Source organism: Netta rufina (assembly GCF_964035555.1).
Source record: "Netta rufina genome assembly, chromosome: 11".
NCBI lineage: Eukaryota > Metazoa > Chordata > Aves > Anseriformes > Anatidae > Netta > Netta rufina.
The window spans coordinates 21,387,927-21,411,618 of NC_140134.1; the positions used below are offsets into that span (position 1 = coordinate 21,387,927).

At 56.0% G+C, this 23,692-nt stretch overlaps 1 protein-coding gene across 1 annotated transcript; it reads left to right on the top strand.

Moving 5' to 3' along the window:
• Positions 1 to 4,701: 4,701 nt before the first annotated feature.
• CORO2B (coronin 2B) lies at positions 4,702 to 17,466 on the top strand (the record flags this gene model as incomplete). Its single annotated transcript, XM_084293739.1, has 11 exons — positions 4,702 to 4,902; positions 13,173 to 13,289; positions 14,121 to 14,270; positions 14,544 to 14,708; positions 14,897 to 15,013; positions 15,247 to 15,351; positions 15,455 to 15,551; positions 15,905 to 16,017; positions 16,439 to 16,529; positions 16,657 to 16,796; positions 17,229 to 17,466. 11 exons carry the CDS (start codon positions 4,702 to 4,704, stop codon positions 17,358 to 17,360), a joined length of 1,428 nt encoding a protein of 475 aa, XP_084149865.1. The 3' UTR covers positions 17,361 to 17,466.
• Positions 17,467 to 23,692: the final 6,226 nt, after the last annotated feature.

Here is a 23,692-nt window from a genome sequence, read left to right on the forward strand (position 1 = left end):
CAGCCCTGCTGTGTGATACCACTCCTGGGATAGATGTGGGGAGAGGCAGGGCAGCTCCTTAAACTTAAAATATGAGGAGCAGACGATGCAGTCTGAGAGGAAAAACTGCCTGTCCTTCACCAGAGCCGTGTGCTGGCAGGGGCTGCAGCCACCGACAGCTCCCCGGTGTCCTGTGCCTTCATCCAGCACCGCCCCGTATGGAAAATCTCTCGCTAACCGACCTACATTTCATGCTCCCATTCATCTGCTGCACGTAGCTGCTGTTGCTGTGGGGCAGTGTCAGGGTGAGGAATTCAGGGGAGCCTGCAGAGGTGCCAGGGAATGTTGTAGGCTTCCCCCGAGGCTGCGAACATGGGGCTCCCTGCCCGCAGTGTTGCCCTGGGTGTCTTTCCCGACCCTCTGCTTTTCCTCTGCTTTTGAAGAACAGCACAAAAGCGATGCACTGACACACGCCCTGAAACAAGCCAGCTCTCCTCTGGTTTTCTTCTAAAGGCATCTCCAGTGACATCCTTTTTGCTGGAGGAAGGATGTGTGGAACAGTTTCCCTTGGCGCAGCGAGGAGCCGCCTCTTTGCTGGGCACCGCGAGCAAAAACCTCCCCAAATCTGCTCCAGCCCGGCCAGGGCAGCCTCCCCCAGGAGGCAGCGCTGGGATGGAGGCTGCCCTCATTGCAGCTCCGTGGCTGCAGGGAAAAAACTGAGCTGGGCTGGCGCAAACACCCCGTGCTGCGGATGCCGTGCCCTGAGTCTGAAACAGCTCCGTGTCGCTGCCGGGAGCTCCCCAGCACGCCTATTTTCTGCTATATCTCTTGCTGGGAAATAGGTTTCCCCCTTCCAGTGAGGGATTTGGGGACACGCTCTTCCCCTCAAGCACTTAAAGAAGAAAAACGTTGCAACCATCCCAAAAACGCTGGGGCAGAGAGGAGAGTTTCTGTGCCGCCGCGCGTTCCGTGGGGTGCAGCGTTGATGCTGAACGCCGTGGTTGGGGACGTGATTTATTTTATTGCCGTGCCTCAAAGTGCTTTATGGCATTCTCGTTTTTCTTGTAAGCGCTGCTCGACCTAAAACAAGGGAGGAGTTTTGCAATTACAGGAAGAATCCGAGTCCAAGAATAACGCGGGGCTGCAGCGAGCACTGGAAGCGGCGGCGCATCAGTCCGAGTCTGGGGGATGGATGGAAACGGCTCCAATAAATCAATAGTTTTGTATTTTAACGTCTCCGAGCCAGGAGGTGATGGAAAAACAAACTGCCATTAGCATCAGCAGAACGTAGAGAAGTGCTCAGAGAGCAAGCTTCATAAAAAATGTGCCTTGTAGGGTGGCTGGTGCTGCCCCTTGCTTGGTGCTGCACGGTGACGGGAGCTGCTCGCTTGTGGCCAGGGCTGAGCAGGAGCCGACCGGGGGCTCTGGGGCTGCCTGCGGCTTACAGTGAGCGTGCAGGTGGATGGCCGGGGCTTGCTGCACGTGGGAGCTAAATTTAGCAGGGCTTTTCTGGTTCCTGGCATCCTCTGTCGCCTGGAGAGCAGCCGGCAGCAGCGCTCCCGTCGGCTGCCTGAAATGAGATCAAGCAAGGGCTTAAATTCAGGGGGAAGGCAGCAAACGCCGTGTCTCAATCTCAGTTTTGGGGGGAATTTCCCCATCCCCTGGCACAAGGAGGGCTCACTACACTGATGCCAGCATGTCCGTGTTGTCCACACACCCCAGGGGACACGAGGTGCTTCGCTCCCCCCAGGCACGATCCTCAGCAAAGCCCCCAAAGGAAGCAGAGGACAGAAGGGCTGGGGGCTGCGGCGTGGGACAGCAGCATGCCTGCGAGGTTTTCCCAGCATTTCCTCTCCCTTTTGTCTCCACTGAGCTGAATTCCTTCGGGGCAGGGGCTGCTTTCCTCCCCGGCTGGATTGCACAGCCCTGGCTAGAAACCTGGACGTGTTTGCAGCCATTTTCCATAGCAAAATGGTGTTTCTGGTGAAATCACAAATTTTGACTTCCCCGCTTGCAAACTCTCAGCAGCCGTGCCCACAGCAGGAGGTGTGAGACCAAAAGGCCTCAGTGGGCTTTGCCTCTGCACCCCCAAAATGCACTGACAGGGGCCTCACAGAGAAGGTCTGAACGCGTGTCCTGGGGAGGAACAAACGGAGGAATAAATAATGGAGTGAAACGGGAGAACAAAGCAGGTGGCTGCGTGAAGGCTCGGCGTTTTCATCCCTCCAGAACTGACGCATCGCTCACAAGGAACACCCAAATGGGACGGCGCGATGGGAAACCAGCTCTTTTTGCACAGCCAGGAGACCTTGCCCATTTATTTCTGCATGAAAATCCTCTTGCATGGCCGCGTGCTCCCTGGGGAAGGGGTTCAGGGACCCCCGAAAGTCAGATCCCACCAGTGCCAGGAGCACCTCCACGCACCAAGGCCAGAGGCAGCTTCCCCTGGGTGCTCCCTGCCATCCATCCACGTCCCCAAATCAGCAGCGGGGGGACCTCGGGATCTCCCCCGTGGCACCAGGAGCTATTCCTACCCCGGGAAAGCCTTGCTGGCTGCCAGAACAATAAATCTGCAGGAAATTGGGGGGCTGTGGGCAGCCCCCAGACGTTTCCCGAGATTCTGCTGGCGTTTCCGTGCTGCCTGCGACCCCGGGGCTGCCGGCCCCTGTTTGCAGGAAACACTCCCGGAGGGCAAAGGAAAGAAACTGGGGGAGCTCTCCAGCCAAACCCACACTCGAGCCTATTGCTTCCTTCCGCTGGCTGCGGCGGGGGTGGGATGGAGGCTTGCCCAGCTTTTGGTGAAAGAACAAAGGGAGGAGAGAAATGGAGAGCTGCTGCAATCCCCAGAGCAGCACGGGGAGGGCGGGCGGCCTGGAGGGCGCATCCACAGCTCGCCTGCAGGGCCCTGTGCTAGGGGTGAAGGGTTTCTGCAGGCTCCTCGGGGCTCGTTTGCTTTGATGCTTCGTTGGGCAGATGCTTCGTTGGGCAGAGGCTGAGCAGGCTCCGTTTCTGAGCGCACGAAATATCGGGAGCCCCTTTTTCCGCGTGGGGCACCCCCCTGCATGGGGACACACTGAGAGTCACCTGAATTTAGTGTGGAAATATGGAGAGAAGGGCCCTCCTGGTAAATGTGGGGCTTTTTCTTACGATAGGTGTGGAGCAGAGCGGCACGGGCAGCAGGAATGGGAGCAAAGCTTCACCCAGGGGCAGGGGAGCAAAGCGAGAGCTTAAAAAATATGAAAAGATATTTTTGTGCTTTTTTAACTTCGTAAATAAGTTAATTTCGTAATAAAGAGTGATCTGTTCAGCAAAGGGAAAATGCAAAAAGCAGTGAAACTCTTGAAAGAAGCAGCCTGGGATGTGGTCGGGGCTTTTTCTTGCCCTCCCTCGCTCTGACCGCTCGGGTAGGTTTGGCAAAGGCTCGCAGCGCTTTGTTGGATGTGAGTCTGCATTTTTCAGAGCAGAATTGTTTCCATGCAAAAAACGTCTGTCTGCTCTCCTTTCGGGTTAAATCCTCAAGGATCCGCGTCCTCTTTTCTTGTGGCCCGGGGACAGCCTCTGATCCAGGGGGTGCAAACCCAGCGCCCCGGGCAGAGCAGGGGCCGTGCGCCCACCTCCCCTTGGTGCCTTTGCACGAGGAGAAGGCTGGTGCCCTGAACCCAGAGCTGAGCCTGCTGATGAGCTGCTCGTAGGAGTTGGGGATGGAAACAGCACCGTTTGCAGTCCTCTTTCCTCTCGGGGAGGTGCTCAGACCTTGTGCCTGTGCCCTGGGGTTTGGAGGAGTCGCTGGGTTCCTGGGCATCAGAGCAGCCCGCGGGGATGCTTCCCTGGTGGTGCAACTTGCTGAGAGCTGCTCTCAGCAGCTGGCCCAGCGTTCGGGTGCACGCTGCCGTGCTTTTGCCAGCGGCTGTGAGGACAGGAGCTGCGCCGAGCCCTCCAGCAGGCAATTAGCAGGGTTTGGACGGAGCTGAGTGCTTGTGTTGCTCTGAGGTGGCTGGGACGTTTCTGCTCTTCCGCACACTCAACGTGCATTAAATCTTTATAGGGTTTATCTGGAACACGAACGCTACCCTAAGGACTGTTCAAGAAAAAAAAAAAAGGACCCAAAAGCCTTCCTTTTACTTAGAGAAAGCAAAGCAGGCAGTACAAGCAATAGTGCCCTCATCTCTGTGCATGCACGGGGGGCCTCAGCTTGCTGTGGGGAAGCAGGAGGGGCTGGTGCAGCCCCCGTGAGCAGTGCCCGGCCGCAAGGGGAGACCTGTGCAAAAGGAGCCGGGCCAGCTGGGCACAGAGCAACCACGAGCTGCTGCCTGCTCACTGTCGGAGTCCTCTTATTCTGCGCCGGTGCATGCTTTCATGCGGCTCAGACTAATCCATTTCCAAGTCATCGCATTAAAAGCCTTAATTCCTTTGTCATACGCGCATGAAGTAGTGGTGCTGGGTGTTCTAGATGAGCAGTGCATGCTGAAAGGGCCATCAGCTTCAATTTTGCAACAGCGCCGAGGCTCTTAATGCCTTCTGTGGGTTGCATCTTGCACCGGGGACACCTCTGGTGCCTTTTTGGGGGTGGTGTGCTTGCAGATCTGCCCTGCCACGCTTCCTCGGGCAGGAGCCATCCTGCAGCCGGGGCCGTCCTGAACAGATTTGGGTTGGAAAATCCCCAGGGGGGGGACGTGCTGGTGGTGGGCGAGGGGGATGCTGAGCGCGCTGTTTGCCCCGCAGATGTCATGGCGCCCGCAGTACCGCAGCTCCAAGTTCCGCAACGTCTACGGGAAGGTGGCGAGCCGGGAGCACTGCTTTGACGGCATCCCCATCACCAAGAACGTGCACGACAACCACTTCTGCGCCGTCAACGCCCGCTTCCTCGCCATCGTCACCGAGAGCGCCGGCGGCGGCTCCTTCCTCGTCATCCCGCTCGAGCAGGTGAGTGGCACGGACCCCGCTCGGAGCGCCCCAGGCACCCCACTGCAGGGCGGTGTGGCCCCCTCTGCTTTCCCTTATTGTGGTGTCCTCGTGCTGGGACCATGACTTGGGGGAGTTGGGTTTATCCTTTACGAAGAAAATGCAAGGTTTGGACTCCATGATCTTTGTAGGGCAACAAATTTTCCAAATGGAAATGTTCTGTTCCATCCCATCCCATCCCATCCCATCCCATCCCATCCCATCCCATCCCATCCCATCCCATCCCATCCCATCCCATCCCATATTCCCATCCCATCCCACCCTATCCATTTCCATTTCCATTTCCATTTCCATTTCCATTTCCATTTCCATTTCCATTTCCATTTCCATTTCCATTTCCTGCCCTACCCTATCCTATCCATATCCCATCCTATCCCATCCTTTCTGGTTCTGAAAGGCTTCTCCTCCTTTTGGCCTCTCCACGAGCACATGCCCGCATGCTGACGGCAGCAGAGGCCCCGCAGGTTTTCCATCCCTGTGTTTCAGCAGCACGGCTTCCAAAAAGCCGGGGGTCCCCAGGAACCCCCATCCTGCCCAGCAGCTCGCAGGTCCCTGTCCTATATGGCTCAGCCATCAGACGTGGTGCTGCACAGCTCTGCACCCAAATTTTCCATTGCAAAATCGCCATTCCAGCCCCTTTAAAGCTGGGCTGTGCCCACCGTGGTCCAGATGAGCTCCGCATCCTCAGCTGGCACAGCTCAGCTCGGCACAGCTCAGCTCAGCTCAGCTCGGCACAGCCTGCGGCTGCCCAGGTCCCGGCTCTGACTCATCCGCAGCAGCTCCAGAAATGCCACTTGTGACGTCCCAGTGATACGGAGAGAGCCAAGGAGAGGAAGACAAGGAGGAACAAAACCACACCCGATCCATCTCTTTCATTTCCATCAGCTCTCTGTCCTGCTGCGAGGGAACGCCTGGCCCCGGGGACGTCGCTGTCCCCGAAGCCTTTCTAGCAGGGCATTTGTTCCGTGCCCTGCAGCAGTGCCACCCCCAGCAGGATTTATTTTTAGGACTTCATCACCAAGCTGCAGTCCCTCACGAGCAGCTGATGCTTGGGAGCCACGTCCTGTGCCATGCTGGGGGTCGGTTTGCAGCTGAAGCTGCCCGGAGCACTGCATGGAGGCACCCAGCACACTTTGGTGCTATTAGCGCTCTTTGCAGCACGTACTCCTTCCCCCTGCAGCATGGGGCTTTCACTTCCCCACGAAAGCTTCCCTCAGCTCTTTGCAGGAGTGTCCGCACGGATCTGTGCATCTCTCCTTGATGCAGCTTTAACCCCCCCGAAATAATTCAGCCGGCTCTGCAGAAGCCACCCAGTCGGGAGCGGCCGCTTCTCCCCACGTAAAGTCCGCGCCTCTTCCGCATTTTTATTTAATTTCTCGAGTAGCACCAGCTACAGATGGAAGAAATTATAATCAGCGTTTTAATTGCAGTGCACAGCTTGACTCTTATTAATATTCTGCAAACAAGGAGCTTTCCCTCAGCCGTCGGGGCGCTGCCGCCTGCATCTCTGCCTCCTGCCCCGTGCTGCGGCGTTGCAGGCACCGAGCCCCAGGCGCTGAATGCGCCCATGCATGCTCTGCTTGTTCGAGGCCCCAAATCCCGAGCTGTTAACCCGGGATTGCCAGAAAATCACCATTTTTTTCCTGGCAAACGGAGCGCAATCCCAGCAGGATGGGAGCAGAGGGAGCGCGGTGCCGCTCGCAACCTGTTCGCACGGGACCGTCGGAGCAGACCTTGGCTCTCCGTGTCAAGTGGCTGCACGCTCCTTGGTACAACCTAATCATTTCATTATTTATTTTTTTTTTTAAATAGGAACTGATTAGCTCATTAAGAGTAAACTAATTTTCTTTGGAAATCGGCAGCCATCTAATTAATTGGCATCCATATTTAGCCGAACGTAATTAAGGTAACCTAGATACCGCGGATCTGCTCAGGGTTTGATTTGCTGCCATCTTTCCTTTTTTTTTTTTTCTTTTTTCTTTTTTTTTTTCCCTTTCTACATCTCTGCCCTCTGTTCTCGCCAGAAATCTTCCCCAGAAAACCCCTCTGCTTTGTGCGGGGAGTGACAATGCATTTGCATACGGCGGGCCATATGTTCCTCGGCACATCAGAGGCGCTGGGCCCTCAGCCGCGAGCCTGCCTTCGGGTGCTCAGCAGGAGCCAAACCCGGCTCCTTGGGAAGAAAAACCTCGTGCAGGAGGCCTGGGACGTCCCCGAGCAGGAATCTGGGGCTACCCAGCTCTGTTTTGGGGGAAGAAACCCCCCTTTTGCAGCACCTTGGGAGTGAGAATGTGAGGGCAAAGGCGCTGAGCAAGGAGGAGCCGTGGGGTTATGGGAAAGCCAGGTTTTGGCCCGTTTTTTAAAATATCCTCACAAAAATCCTAGAAAAAACAGAAGCGCTGTGTCCATGTTGTAAATACTTTATTAATTGGTTGATTGATTGGCACAGAATGGGCTTAATTGTGCTGTGCAAGTCACAGAGCGGAGCCTTTGCATCTTCGGGTTTCTGGACCACAGCTGCCCAGGACCTGGAGGTGTCGGGGTGCTGGGGCTTTGGGCAGCCCCAAATTAACGGGGCAGGGCTGGGGGCAGCCCCTGGGCACGCAGCGAGCTGTGGGATGCTGCGGGGGGGGGGGGACATGGGGCAGCCTCTGCAGAATCCTGGCTCCTGGCGCCGCAGATTTCTGCTTCTGCAGGGGTAAAAAAAAGCAGCTTATTGTCCGAGGCTGGACAATGTCGTCTGGCTGTGCCGGGAGGAAGGGGAGAGGCAGGAGGAGGAGGCGTTGTTTACCCGCAGAGAGCTGCAGGCCAGGGCTGGTGCCCGTCCCGGGCTGCTTGTGGAGCTGGGCTCATATGGGGCTGAGCCGCTGTGCCCACGGGGTGGGCATGGGGACACCCCTGCCATGACCCCAAAGTCCTCGGGGGAGAGCAAAGCCCAAACCCTGCAGCAAGGAGCTGCCCGCAATTAGTGCTCGTCCCTTCGTTAACCAGGGCTGGCACAAAAGGACTTTGCTTGGTGTCAGGGACCAAGCCCCAAAACCTGGGGGTCCCCAAATCTGCACGGTGTGCCTGGCCCCGTAGCGCCCCGGGATGCTTCTGCGGGTTTTTCTGTGCCTGATTTTGGATGGAGGGAGACAAATCCTTTTAACCAAGAGATGAGCAGGGAAAAATAATAATAATAAATAAAAAAAGCCCTGAGGCTTACAGAATAAAGTCACCTCTTCGCCGTGCTCTGCCCTGGGGCGCAGACGTCCCAGCAGGTCCCAGGGAGGTGATGGGGAGCAGTGGGGGGGTCAGGCCGGGTGCTGCCCCCCTGCAGCCCCATCTGGCCCTGAGGTGCCCCCCACGGACCGGGGGCAGCGAGGGGGGGCCCCGCTGGAGGTGCTCAGTGCAGCCCTGCGGGCACTGCCTGCACCCTCTGCCGGCTAAAGCGGAGAGAAAAGTCCCGGGCTCGCCATTCCCAGCAGGCAGGAGGGGGTATTTTTAGTGTCTATAATCCCATTTAACGGCAGCATTACGCGGGCTTTTGTCTTTTTAATTAACAAGCTTGATCCCAGCTGCTGCTTTTATGGTGCGGATAAATACCTCTGCAGCCAGGCTGCGGCTCCTCGTTGGAGCAAAGTGCCTGGCTCTGCTGTCTGGTGTTCGGCTCTGGCGTGGCTGGAGGAGTTTCTGGTACCCGAAATTCGGATAACGGGTGTGCCGCAGTGTGGCTGGGCAGGAGATGGATGTTTTTAGCCCACTGGAGTATTTATATCACACGAGGGGAGCGGCTGCTGTTTCAGCCTCCGTCCCAGCAAAGCAACGATGTGGGTTGCTTTCCCTGCTCTGCCTCGCATGGTTGCCTTGTGCCTAAAGGAGACGGGGTCCTCGTGCAGTGCTGGGGAGCGCCCGCTGGAGTCTGGGGGCTGCGGAGGCTGGAGGGGGCTGGAGGGGGATGGAGGATGCTGGAGGGGGCTGGAGGAGGATGGAGGAGGATGGAGAAGGCTGGAGGATGCTGGAGGAGGCTGGAGGATGCTGGAGGAGAGTGGAGGATGCTGGAGGAGAGTGGGGGATGCTGGAGGAGGCTGGAGGATGATGGAGAAGAGTGGGGGATGCTGGAGAAGGCTGGAGGATGCTGGAGGAGGCTCTCTCACAGCTCTCTGCGATGGCATGGCTGCTGCTCTCCAGCCATGTGCCTGCTGAGCGCAGTGGGAGGTAGCAGCGTGCATATTCTCCATGCAACCTCCTCCTCTTTCTCCTCCTCCTCCTCCTCTTCCTCCTCTGCTGGCTCTGGCCACATGCGTCCTGGCGGAAGGGAGGTGGAGAGAGGCTTGGGGCATCTCTTCATTCAGCTGTCGGGCAGGAACATCTCCTTCCATCTGTACGTGGGAATTTCCTTTGGGGTTTTCCCCCAAAATATATATATATTTTTGCCATCTCTCAGTGCACCGCCTCCCCTGGCTGAGCTGCCCAGGATCTTGCCCCCTCCTTGCTCAAACAACTCCCCTTGCCCCGCTGCGCCTGCAGCTCTCTGAACCCCCAGCTCTGGTGCCGGCATTGCATGGCTTGCCATGGCTTTTTTGGGTCCCTGCCGAGGATTTCTCCAATTTCCCTCCTGCCTGTGCTGGTTCAGTTGGAATTGGCTCCTAATGAAAACCGAGTCACCTGTGGTGACCTCTGTGTGCGCCCAAATCAGCTGGGACCTCCCCCAGGCCAGCCAAATCCAAGTGATTTTCTTTTTTTTTGGTTCTTGAGGAAGAGAGACCTCGTTTAAAGGAGACAGCCACAAATGTATTTACTCTTAATCTCGGCCGCTAGAGACCTGTGTGTACTCAAGGATTTCCAAGGAAACCCTGCAAATCCCGGGCAGCTTGGGCAGACCTCCCCTGATCCCTGCACAACCAGCAGGGGGTCGGGGAGCTGCGGGGGGAGGCGAGGAGGAGAAGGACCTGGAAGGGACCCTGGGGCTACACCGGGATGGACTCGGGCATCAGAATTACTCCCAGCAGGGCCTGGAGAATTCACAGGGCTTGCAAGGAAAGCCTGAAGGAGGAGAAAGGCTTTTCTCATCCCAGGGGTGGTGGTCCCTGCCCTGGGGCCATGTGTCTGCACATCCTGGGGCTCGGCATGCTGCTGGTGCACCTGAGCCACCCCCGTAATGCAGCAAGGTGACCGAATGAAGCCACCTGCACAATTCCCTGCCCTTTATTTCCCCTTCTCCCCGCAGGCACAGCACAAAACCCTTCTCAATCCACAGCCCTCCTGCCCAAAATGCTGCAGCGGCCGGGCGAGGGCAGGCTCTGGGCGGCTGCGGTTGCAGGAAGCATCGCTCCTGCCAGCCCCTGCCCTGAAAATGCCAGAGCCCGGGGGCAAAGCCCGTCTGTCCCCCTCAGGAGCTGGTATTTGGGTCACGGAGCTCCGGGCAGCCCGAGGCAGGGACCCAGTTTTAGTTTAGGATTGGGATTCACTGCAGCTCGCCGCGCTGCTGCCAAGGTGCCTCCGGGAATGGCAGCCTGGGAAACTGTGACCTGAACCCCTGCTTTTTTTTTTTTTTTTTTTTTTAATTTTTCTTTCCTTTTTGCCACTATTCTCACTGCTTTCACTCAGCCTGAGGCTCCTTCTCCTCTCGGAGGTGAACCTGGGCATGGGAACCAAGCCCACTGCTGCCCCGGGCTGTGTTTGCCTTGATTTAATCAGAACTCCTGGCTTCTTGGATAGAAACTACGACTCGTAACCAAACCCCGCTTTGTCCTCCGGAAAGCCTAATGAATTTTGACAAAAAACATCAAATCTACTTCGCAAAGAAAATTACTCAGCTGGTTGCCCAGAATTAAAGTGATTGCCCATTAACTCGTGCAGTTAAAAGGTCTGTCCTCCCGGAATTCGGCAGCTGCTGCGCACATCCCTGCTCCAGACAGGGTGTAGCGATGTGCTAATGCAAATGGGAAAAGAGGGGGGGAAAGCCAGATAATCTGTGCTGTTCGGGGAGGTGATGGCTGCTGTCATACTTAATATAATAGCCTGTAAAGCCGTGCTGGCATCCCATTAATTCCCGGGAGGTGGCAGGAGGGAGGGGGATGCTGGCTGCGACCAGGCGGCCGAGCTCGGCAGTAACACGGTGAGGTGGCTGCTGTTTTCCCCTCCACTTCCAGGGCTTCACCTCGGTGTTTCCCTTCCCAACCTGGCACACTGGCCTCTGAGCTCCATCCCTGCAGCTTGTGCTTGCTGGGCCTTGCTGCAGGTGATGCTCATGTGCAGGATGAGGCCCTGAGCGCACCACCTCCAGGGCTGGGGGCGCAGGACTGAGCTCTCCACAGCTCCTCCCTGGCTGTGCAGAGTTCTATTATTATATTGTTATTATTTACTATAATTTATTTATTATATTTACTATAATTTATTATTATTATTATTATTATTATTATTATTATTATTATTATTATTATTATTATTATTATTATTATTAAAACACAAAGACCATGATAACGGGAGTGGCTGACCCTGGGGCTCTGCAGCTCTCCCCAGGCAAGGAGCAGTGCTCGCTGCCGTGTTGTGGCAGACGGGCAGAATTATGAACATTTAGGTGCTCGGAGCACGCCCAAATGATGCTTTCAGCACCTGGAGGAGGATGCGGCGCATCCTTAGGTGCTCATCACGGAGCCACCCTGATGGATATTGGGAAGGGACCTCACCAAAGGGCAGAGGCAGCGGTGCGATGACCCTGCCATGGGCATGGAGAACGTTCACACCAAAGGGACCAGCAGCAGGCACCTGATTTTTCCCCTTTCCCCAAGAACTGAGCTGCCCACATAACCACATCCCTGGTGCCATAAGGCCAGGCTGGTTCTCATCTCACACCTGAGCCATGTCCGAGGGATGACTTAGAGCCGCTCCATCAATCTGAGCAAGAACTGGCTCCTCGCTGTACAAATAACCCCAATTTACGAGGCAAGCAGCCCCCAGGGGGGAGATTTCCCCGGGCACAGCAGCAGCAGCAGCCTGGTGCGCATCCCTGAGCGTGCGGCCGCCTGGAGCTGCCGGCGTTTCGCAGGGTGGATCCTACACAAAAACTGCAGAGCGCAGGGATTTCTCTGTGCAAAGCCCGCTGCTTTTCTTCTCCGGTTCGCTTTGCACTTCCAGCTGAAATGCTCATTTCTGGGCGTGCCAAGGGAAGCTGCGGGGCTGGGTTTTGCTCTGGGGGCATTTGGGGAAGCGCCTGCTGGCCGCGGGCCATTTCTCCTTGTGCTTCCCAGTGCCTCGCGTGATGGTTTTCTGCACTGTCATGCTACAAGCGAGCCGTCCAAAAGCGGCATCACTGCTTGATGGAAAGCAGGCTCCAGGATCTGCGACCGTCCCTGCTTCATCATGCAATTAGCAAGCTGCGTCTCCCTGGGAGCAAATTAATTTGGATAAATCCTCCCAGCAGCGATGGTGCAAGGGCGAGCTGCTGGGCCCGATCCGGCTGCGCAGAGCACTCCTGGCCATTGCCCTTGGCTGCGGACACATAAAGTGCAGCTCGGTGTCCTCCCTGCGCTGCTTTGCTGGTGTTAAATGAAGCCAGGAGCTCGATACTCCGAAAGGTCAGAGCTGGAAGGGCTATGAAATATTCAGCGGCTGTGTCGCGCTGACCTACTTTGTCTGCACGCTCCGAAGCTTGCCACCCCCTCCTGGTGGGTACCCAGGGATGCAGAAAGGACCAGGGGAAGGAAACGGGGGGGGGGTTGTGGGGTACCGGCTGCGGCACGAGGAGCTTTTGTGCTGGTACAGCAGGATGCTGAGCGTCGGGTTGTGCCGGGTGCCCTTGTCTGCTGCCGCTGCCCTTGCCCAGCCGGTGAGGCTGGACCATCCTAAAAGCCTTGCCAGGGTTTCCATCCATGTGAAAGGATCACCTCAAAAAGCCTGGTGTAGCTGGTGCGTTATTGGCATCGTTAAGCAAGGATTTTTGTGGTTCCAAACTCATGGGGGATTTGTTAAGTGCAGCCTTGTTCAACATTGCCTGTGACGTTCAGGAGGAAAGTACCCAATAATTCCTAATTGACCTAGCAGCTGATCCTCCCAGGGATGGGTTCGGTGCCTCTCGAGTCTCTTCCAGCCCTTTTTTCCTGTCTTTTTGGGTGATCATACAGAGATTTCTTCCTGAAATCCCCGCTCAGTGCTGTCTCCCCCCGCAGATGCACGGGGGCTCACGTGGAGCAGCCCTGTTTGCAAAAACCTTCATCGCTAAATTCCTTATATTTTATTTTGATTTACAGACAGGCCGGATCGAGCCAAACTACCCCAAAGTGTGCGGTCACCAGGGCAATGTGCTGGACATCAAGTGGAACCCCTTCATCGAGAACATCATCGCGTCCTGCTCCGAGGACACCTCGGTGAGCGGGGACACCCGGGGCTGGCTCCGCGCATCCTGGGCACAGAGAAATGGGCAAATCGTGCAAAAAACAGGCAAAAACCTCTCAGGTGTCCCCTTCAGCTCAGTGTATCAGCGTTTTTTCTTAGCCCAAAGCCTGTCGAGGAAGATTTTGAGTGGGGGAAAAAAAAATCAGAGCGTGGCCGTGAATCACGGAGAGCTGTCTCCCACCTTTGATTACATCTACGCAGAGCTGTAGGGGAAGAGGAGGTGCTGGGAAGGCCTCCTGAGCCTTCACCGCTGTGTCATTAACCTGGGAAATCAAATTAATTGTCCCTGGGGCTGTCCCCTGCTGGGGATGTGCTGGAGGGGACGGTCCCCACGGGCTCCCTGCTCCTGATGCCACCCCACGCCTGGGGTGCTGCGACGGGCACGCTGTCAACCCCCCCTCCACAAATACCTCGAGGTCTCTGCTCGGTAACGGCTCCCCCATGGGGACAAGGCTCGTTAATTAATTACCAGGGGACAATTAGCAGCACGGCGGAGCCTCCAGCCCCCGGTTCCCTCTGCAGTGCTGCTGAAATGCTGGGGGCTGCAGCGCGGTGCCATTTTTGCAGCACACGTCTCCCTGCAGAAAGGGGCATTTTGGGGCAAAATGCACCCAGTTTTATCCCTTCCCTGACACCTGGTTTGTAACCGGCCGCTCTCACAAGCAGCCCCTCCAGCAGCCAGCCACCGGGGTGGGCTTCTCCTCGTGTTTCCCTGTTTGAAAACCTCTGATGTCCCTCCGGGTGGGGGACGGGGGCCTCGGGGGGGTCTCCAAAGCCCCCCATACACTCACCCCATCCCGCAGGTGCGGATATGGGAGATCCCCGAGGGCGGCCTGAAGAGGAACATGACAGAGGCTGTCCTGGAGCTGTACGGGCACAGCCGGCGCGTCGGCCTGGTGGAGTGGCACCCCACCACCAACAACATCCTCTTCAGCGCGGGCTACGACTATAAGGTGAGCCCCAGACCACGTAGGATGCCGTGGCACCAGTGGGGAGCACCTGTGAGCAGCTGGAGCTGGACCCTGGTGTCCAAAATCCCCCCTTGGTGGTGGCCAAATGGCCGTGTGCGCGGTGCTTGGTGCCTGCTGGCTGGGGGTGGGTGGGTTTGGCACAAGCAGCAGCCCCAGAAGGGTGGGCGAGGAGCTCTGGAGGGGCCGAGCAAGCTGTTTGAGCTCCAAAATAGATCTTGGGATGGCCAAAATGCAGCCTCGCCCCCCCCCACGCAGGTCCTCATCTGGAACCTGGACATCGGGGAGCCCGTCAAGATGATCGACTGCCACACGGACGTCATCCTCTGCATGTCCTTCAACACGGACGGCAGCCTGCTGGCCACCACCTGCAAGGACAAGAAGCTGCGGGTGGTGGAGCCGCGCTCCGGCAGGGTGCTGCAGGTGCGGGGTCCCCGGGGAAGGGTTTGGGGATGGGGGCACGGGGAGGAATCCCCACCGAGACACGGCGACGGCCGCGGGGTGCTCGTGGTGGGATGCGATGGAAATCAAAGGGGGAGAAATGTGGGTTGTTTAGGGGAAAGCGGTGGTTTCTTGGGGATGTCCGACCCCTGTCCTGCCCTGTCCTGCAGGAAGCCAGCTGCAAGAACCACCGCGTCAACCGCGTGGTGTTCCTGGGCAGCACGAAGCGGCTGCTCACCACCGGGGTCTCGCGCTGGAACACGCGGCAGATCGCCCTGTGGGACCAGGTTGGTGCCAGGCCCCATCCCAGACCCACATCCTCCAGCCCTTTGGGGTGTTTAAACCCCAAAAATCCCACACTGGGGGGCTGGGAGGGCCCCATCCATGACAAAGCCTCACTGGAGACCCCCGAGCTGGGGACCGGGACATCTCCTGCCATGGTGCCGCGGGGCAAGGCGCTGGGTTTGTCCCCGGACACCTTCATTGCCAGGCTGTTAATTGGGATTTTCCCCTTGCTCAGGAGGATCTGTCTATGCCCCTCATCGAGGAGGAGATCGACGGGCTCTCGGGGCTGCTCTTCCCCTTCTACGACGCGGACACCCACATGCTGTACCTGGCTGGCAAGGTGTGCCCGGCGAGGCCGGGGGCTTGGGGCTGCTATCGGGGTCTTTGTCCGGCCCCGTCCCCAACCAAACCCTAACCCTGCCCTCCTCCCGCGCTCGCTCCAGGGTGACGGCAACATTCGGTACTACGAGATCGGCTCGGAGAAGCCCTACCTGAGCTATCTCATGGAGTTTCGCTCCCCGGCCCCGCAGAAAGGACTGGGTAAGGATTGCCGCGCCGCTCGCCCTCCGCTGCCGAACCCGAACGTGCCAAAGGTGGCTGGCAGAAAGTGCCTAATTAAACGGTGTAGGTAATTGTGACCTCAGCTGCTGATTCCTGGGATTTTTCCTCACTTTTGGTGCTCGTCCCTTTCCCACTTCCCCCTCCAAATGCCCCCAGTGTGGCCCTGCCTGCACTCCGGGTCCCCAGGGTGCCTTTGGTGAGGGTTTTGGGTCTTTTGATGAAGAACAGTGACTTTTGGGGTCCTGCATGCCATGGAGCTGGCCGGGTCCTAGTGTTTCCAGCACTTGGGGGGTTTTGCCAAGGGGGGGTCATCTTCCACGCCTCGTCCACAGGGGTGATGCCAAAGCACGGGCTGGACGTGTCGGCCTGCGAGGTCTTCCGCTTCTACAAGCTCGTCACCCTCAAGGGGCTCATCGAGCCCATCTCCATGATCGTGCCAAGGAGGGTGAGTCTCCGGGGAGCGTGCAGGGGGGTGTGAGGACACGGCTGGGGCTGAGCAGCACCCCTGGGTGCCCAAAATTGGTGCAGCTTCTCCCTGTGGCTGCCTGTATGGACCCCCACTGCCTCTCCCTGCCTTGCAGCTTCAATTCCCAGCCAGAGGGAACAGGGACAAAGGCCTTGAAGGTCCCATATGGCCCCGTGCAGCCCTCGTATCATTTTCTTGCAAAGTGTGAGCTAAATGGGCATCACTCAGAGGCTTTATTTCTGATTTGACTTAATGGGGTAAACACCAGCTCGGGATTTGTAACCAGCCTGTGCGGCTGCGTGTCTGCATGCTGAGGGAGGGAGCTGCTGCTCGCAGCACTTTGGATGGGTTTGGGAGCAGGTTTATGGAGGCTGCTGCCTTTATTTCCCCGTGTCTGTAGTCGGAGACGTACCAAGAGGACATCTACCCCATGACCCCGGGCACGGAGCCGGCCCTGACACCGGACGAGTGGCTGAGCGGGGTGAACAGAGGTAAAACCCTAAAGGTGCCGGGGGTGTCCGTGGGGGTCTCTGTGTGGGGATGCGCCAGGGTTGTGAGCAATCATCCGGGGAGGGAGCCCCAAAAGCAGCCCCTGCTCACCCCCGCTCTGCCCCCCAGATCCCATCCTGATGTCGCTGAAGGAGGGCTACAAGAGGACGTCCAAAATCGTCTTTAAGGCGCCGGTGAGAGAGAAGAAGGGCGTTGTGGTGAACGGCATCGACCTGCTGGAGAACGTGCCGCCCCGCACCGAGAACGAGGTAGGGCAGCGCCGCGCGGCCCCATCCAGCCCAGGAGCAGCCCCGTTGCTCTTCACCCAGCCGCAGGGATGGTTGGGTTTGGGGTTTCCCCCACTTTTACCCCCATTTTGAGCATTTTACCCCCATTGCAGCACGGTGCCTGCAGCTCGGGGCAGCCCGCTTTACCCGCAGGGCGCCCCGGCGGAGCGGCGTTAAAAATGCGGCTCCTGAAAGCTTTTCCCGAAATCCTCCCCTGGAAAAAACACGGGGAGGAGCTGGGGGAGCGTGGCTGGGCGCATCCCCGGAGGGCTCCGCTCTTCTCGTGCCTGCAAACCTCCTGTGTGAGGCTGTCACCGAGCTGGGAGGGGAAAATTCCTCTGCAGCACCTCGGATACGCCGCGGGGGCACGGAGCCGGAGCCGTCCCTCCAGCTCCTGCCCCTTTCTCCTTCCAGCTCCTTCGGATGTTCTTCCGGCAGCAGGACGAGATCCGGCGGCTGAAGGACGAGCTCTCGCAGAAAGACATCCGGATCCGACAGCTACAGCTGGAACTGAAAAACTTACGCAACAGCCCGAAGAATAATTAACTTCCAGGGACGTTTTATAAATAAACTTTCTTTGTTTATACTCGCTCTTTAATTTTATTGTATCCACTTACACAGAGTATGAGCCAGAAGCCGAGTGACCTGCCAAGAGCCCAGATGCTAACTGGAAAAAACGTCCTCGTAGCCTCGTCTAGCACTAAAAAAACGGCCTCCACGCTCTGAGCGACAGCCACTGCATGAAGGGAAGCCGGGCAGTGCTTGCACCCCCTCGCTTCTCGGAGTCGGTAGGCGAGCAGCGTCGTCTTCGTCGGGGCCGGGCTGAGCACGAGGGTCCCTAGGAAAGCACCCCGGGTGCCTCGCCGTTGATTTTCTCCTATGCAAGGTGTGACAGCGATGCCCGTCGCTGCAGGAGCTGGGATGGGGTCTGTGGGGTGGTGTGGGGCGGGCAGGGCTGTGTCCATAGCCCTCGGCTGCGCACCCGCCCGGCTGCACGCAGACCTCGCCTCTCTGAAGCCTATAAAAATTTTAAAAAAGGAAAAAGAAAAAAAAAAAAAAAAAAAAGGAGAAAAGAAAAAAAAAGGAGAAAAGAAAAAAAAAAGATAAAAGAAAAAAAAAGATAAAAGAAAAAAAAAAGATAAAAGAAAAAAAAAAGATAAAAGGAAAAAAAAGATTAAAAAAAAAAAAAAAAGAGAGAAAATAATAATAATAAAAAAAAGAAAACAGAGGCTGGGTTTCCTAGACAGAGAGGGATTTTTTGCTCCTTAGCCCTCTGCAAAGCGGGACTTCACCTCCTCCTTTCCCCCCGGGACTCGTGCCAGTGCCCCGGGGAGGGGCTCGCCGGGCGCAGCACATGTGTACAGTCACCGTGGTTGTGAACTAGGCCTCTAGCACAGGGAAAGAACCAAATACTGCTCGTTTTTCTCTCTCTTTTCACGGAGTCCAGTGGCTGAGCTGCCCAGCACTGCCAGTGCGACGGTTTCTCCTCCCTGTTCGTTCCCTTGTGCCCCGTACCCGACGCTTCCCTGTCTCTCCGTTACATGTGCTGTCATTGCCTATTATTTATGCTACTACGGAATAGTGACAAAATAAAAGGTTTTCAAGATACCAACCCCTTGCTTGTCTTTTCTTTCTTCAAATTTAAAACCACCAAAAGCTTTGGGCACCCTGGAGGGCCCCAAAGGGCATTTTTGGGTCTGCATGAGGCTGCTCTTTGCCGGCACCGCAGCTCTCCCCCGGCTGGGGCAGTGTTTTTGGGACCAGCCCCAGATTTGCAGGTAGCATGCCCCAGACAGTGGTCCCAGACTGCCTGGCTCCCCTGGGCTCCTTGCACGTGCGAGCAAGAGGGCAGTGAGGGGATGCTGCACCACCGGGGCCGTGTTTCCCCATGTACCCTTTCCCCTGGCCTTGTACCAACCCCAGAAGTCTCAGTGGTAAAAATGTTTGATTGAAAAGAGAGTTTTAAGCTTTATTTATTTTTTATTTTATTTTATTTTATTTTATTTTATTTTATTTTATTTTATTTTATTTTATTTTATTTTATTTTCATTTTTTTTTAATTTAATTTCATTTTATATTTATTTATTTTTTCCTGGTGTTGAGGAATGTGTTATAATTTGGTGACAGGGATGGAGTTTCCTGCTTTTATCACTCCTCATATTTAGAAGGAAGCGCGTCCCTAGGAAATTAACTCAATTTGAGGATTATTAACATCTTGGCTGCTTCGTTACTGCCCAAAGCCCCTCCTGCTCCCGGAGCCCAGCCACACATTCGGAGCCGCGATGTCCTGGTCCCGCTTGGGGTTATTTATGGCCGCAGCCTTATTCAGAGGCGGTGTGCTGGGCCTGATTTCACCAAATTATCCTTCATGAGGGAAGAGCGAGCCTGCCTCCGAAGCTCCCGGAATCCACACCAAGCGAGCCCAATTACAGCCGCGGGCGGTGATGATTAATGAGGCCATTAGCATACCTGCAAGCATCAGCACAAATCCGGAGCCCTGGGCTTGTGCTGCAGGTGAGGGGGATGTGGGTGCCCGTCCCCATCCCCTGCTCCCCAGCTCGTCCTCTCGGCTCCACCAAACCCCTGCCAGCAGCCCCGGTGGCTGCGCACCCCTGGGTGCCTGCAGAGGGTGGCCGCAGGGGGACGTTTGCAGGAGGGGCTCCCAAAATGTCCCCGCTGTGCTCGGGCTTTGCCAAAACCTCCTGAAGAAGCCACGGTGCTGCGGGTTGTAGGGCGGGCTCCTGCACCTTTTTTTCCCAGCTCTCTTGGGAACAGCTCGGGATTTTTCCTGCCGCTTCCCCCTGCGCCATCTGGGCGCTATTTAAAGCCGGCAGGCCCGTTTTGGGGCACTCCACACGGCCAATTTTAGCCCTGAATTCCCTGCGCTGCTGCAGCCTCGCCATAAAGACCTGACAAATCAAATCACCCTTTTGGGGTGATTTGGGGCCGCTTGGGGTGTGCTGGGGGCCACGGGACCGACCACTGCTCGGGGTGAGCCTGCGCTGCTGCGGGGGGATCTGATGCTTTTGGGTCATTTGCAGCGTTTTACCAGGGTTTGAATTAAGACCCACGAGCCTGTAACCTCCCGGCTTTTCTTTTCCATCCCTCTTGAAGACAAACAAGCATTACAGGGTGCTAAAGGCCAGCAGATGCTCACCCAGCCTGCAGTGCTCACAGGGATGCTGCCTTGCTCTCCGGGCTGCAGAGCACCTCCAAGACCCCCCGGAGAACCACAGCAATGCCCAAATATCCTACATACCCCTAGGATTCTCCATCCTGTCCCCTCCCAGATCCAGGCTGAGGTCTTCCCCTTCCCATACGCTGCTCACCACAATTACCTCTTGATCCGACATCGTTAGGGGCAGCAGGTTTTAAGGAGGAAGGATTCAAGACCTCGGCTGTCCGCAGCAGACAGCCCCTTCCCCGTGCAGCTGTGGGACGGGTTCCCTCCTGCTCTGCTTTCCCCCTCCCCGTGAATGCCATCCTCCATGCTCAGCCTTATCGCCCTGACCTACTTTCTGCTTCCTGGAGGGCTGGCTCTGCTCCAGGCGAACACTTTTAGCTTGGCCTCCTGGTGCTGCCCGTCCCCAGCGTTACCAGTTCCCAGCATCTTCTGAGCGCCTACCAGAAGGGATCTCTGGTGATTAACCCCCCTGTTAATTTATTGACAATATAAGGTCTGCTTTTTGAAAGCTAAAATTAAGCAAATGTAGAGAAGATGCCACTGAGCTTGTTTGTTTGTTTGCTGTTGTTGCTTGTTTTATTATTATTATTATTATTATTATTATTATTATTATTAAATGGAGTTTCCCATCACCTTGCTGAGGACGCTCCGTGCTGGCAGAGCCTGGCCCTGCTGGGTTCAGCAGCTCCGCTGTGTCCTTGGGGACCCCCCCTTGGGAGCTCAATTTTCTCACCGCAAAAAAAATTGTGGTTTTAAAATTTTGCCCCAAAAGGAAAGCTCCAGAATGTGATTTTCCCATCCTTTCCTGGAAGGAGGCTTTCAAACACCCCAAGGGCTCAGCACGGCAACACCCCATCCATCCCCTGCGCTACTGCCCTGCAGCACCGAGCTTCTGAACAGCTGGAAAATATCAGAGTGAATCAGCAGTTCTAGCAAAGGGGCTCCAGGAAGGCGTTAGAAGTAAAGGCAGGTGGTTTGCTCACAAGGGAGGATGTTCAGGTTGAAGTCTCAGATTTTAAATTATCTTTAGGACGTTTCTTCCCTTCATGTTGTGGACTGGAAACCCACAGCGTCTCCTTCCCAGGGCTGAATTTCTTCCCACCATGAAGCCTGCAGTCATGAGACTTCTAAATTTCAGCGCGGGATGATTCATTCTGAGACGTAAGGCATCTTTAAAGGAAACCCTAAGAGATGCTTGGTCAGAGCAGGCGCTGTCCTACAGAGAGCAGGGGGGGGTTTAATGCTTCCTACCCTACATCACAGCACAGGGTAGGACTATGGACTCGCTGCTTTAGGAATCCACTTTGGGCAAGGATTGTCATGTCACATCTGGCTCCAGAACAGGGCATGTCCCTCTGCGTTTATCCAAAATTTCCATTCAAAGCGATCTGGAGTGCTAAATGTAGACAAGCAGCCCTGCTGTGGGCAATGGGACGAACCCTTCCCTCGCTGCCACAAGGTCTTAAGGCTGAAAGAAAAAATATTTAAACTCCTGGGGGTGGGGACTGAAGCAGAGTCAGCACCTGCAGCCACCCTCCTCCTGCCCAGCTGGTGGCTCTGTGGCCTTGGGGACCCTTCCCGACCTTCACCTGAAGCCTGTGCTCTGCCTTGGAGCTCCTCAAGTAGCTGAGGTACAAACAGCACGATCAGATCAAGCAAGGAGAAGCTGTCCTCGAGTGCCAGAAATGCAAACCACCAGGCCATTACGTTATTAAGGCAGCACAGGGATCGCAGTCCCCATCGGTCAGCTGGGCGCATTGCAAGCGTGAGCAAGAGCATCTCCTCCTGAGCATCTCCTCCTGAGCATCTCCTCCCTGCCTGGCACGCATCCTCGCAGGCACTGCACAGCCCCAGGGAACGGGGCAGAAATGCCTCGTACTGAGCAGAGCATCAATCCTCAGAGCTGTGGCTTCACACACTGCCTGCTGGCTTCACCAACAGATGCAAAAATGCATATTTTGGAAAGCTGAGTCTGAAAAGCAGGGTCATTCCCACAGCCCCAGCAGCACGTTTTAGGCAGTTTGAGCATTACAGCAGGTTGAGGACAGCAAGGCGAAGTAAAACACCCCAGAAGCAAACTCTTGAGATGTCTGAAATAGGAACCAAGGGAGGGCTCCACGTTGCCTTCAGGCTTCCCGCAGCCCCTAACGTGCTCCAGGTAAAGCAAGATTCACATTACACGTATGCATGGCTGTGGGTTTTTGGTTGTTTTCCAAGAGGAGGCTGCAAGCTGGTAAATATCTTTATCCAGCATTCACACACAGGCACAGCACTGGGGAAGCAAGCCCTGGGGTTGAAGCGTGACAATTGGGCACTTGGAGAAAAAAACGTGAAGTTATCCAGGTTGGGCAAACCTCTTTTTTGTTTTCCATGGAGCCTGAGGGCTGCCCCCTCTCGGCACCCAGCCCTGCTGGCTTCCAGCTCCTGGTCTCCCCCCTGAGCTCCCCAGATTGGTGTGGGTTTTTGGGAGGGCTGAACAGGGAACGGGACCCTGCTGCGGTGGGATCGCAGCAAATTCCACCCCTGGGCAGCAAGGGGCTTACTGCTGCAGTTTTCTTTGAAACCCAATTAATTCCAAAGCAAGCTTCGAAACAATTAGCAGCACAAAGAAGTGTCACTTCAGTGACACCTGGGCCATTTGTGCTTACAAAAATGAAGAGCTTAAGGGTTTCTGAATGCTTCCAAGATAAGCCAGCGGTGGCTTGCTGGAGCCCCGGGTGACTCAGGCTAAACCAAAAGTCCCTTCAGCATCACCCTGTGAAGCTGCACCTTTGGCATACAGACCGGGGCACGGACCTGGGGCGCTCAGTTCCAGGTCTCCAGCTCATTCATGCTGCAAGGGAAGGTCAGGGCCAGCTGCTGCTGGAGCCTTTGAACAGCTCCAGCAAAAACGTACATCTTCGGAAAATCACTCAGAAGTCGAGTTTCCCAGAATAAAGCTGAACTGAAGCCTTTGAGTCTAAGCTGGTTTAGCGTGACCCAAGGACTTTATTTTTTTTTTTTTGGGTTGTGGCTCCTGGGCTTGGCTCTGTGCTGCTATTTGTGCTGTAGGAGCCCAACCTTGCCCTGCCCGGTTCAGGGCTCGGTTTCGCAGCAGCGGACCCCGGCTGGGGAGGGAGCACCAGTTTGCCTGGTTCTCAAAATAAATAAATAAATAAATAAAAATAACAATTAAAAAAAAAATAAATAAATCAAAGCAACCCACAAACCAGCAGCACACCTACAAAGAGACAAATCTTTGTGAAGGGATGCAAGGACGGAGGAGCAGTACGCGACCTTCCACAGCGTCTCGCTCTCTGGCACGGCACGGTGATGGGGCTTTAATGCCCACTACACCCCTCACCCCTAAAATGCTGCTCATCGGCAAGAGGAAAACGTTCAGACTTAGCTTAGACCTGGCAGCAACTGCCCGGGATGGTGGCGGGTGATGAAGCCCAGGTCCCAGCCACAGCGCCCCGGGGCTCGCAGGAACCGTGGGATCTCGCCCGAAATCAAGGGTTTTCTTCTGGGTCTGGGTAAACAGGGACAGGATTAAACAGGCAGCAGAAGGGAACACGCCAAGTGTAATATTCATGGTGGCAACGCAGGAAAAAAACGCTCCTTCTGGAAGAAAAATGGCACGCAGTTATTTACATTAAAGCTGTAACCTCTCCCTTGGTTTCACCCAACCGTGGCTAAGGGTAGTCGTGCAGAG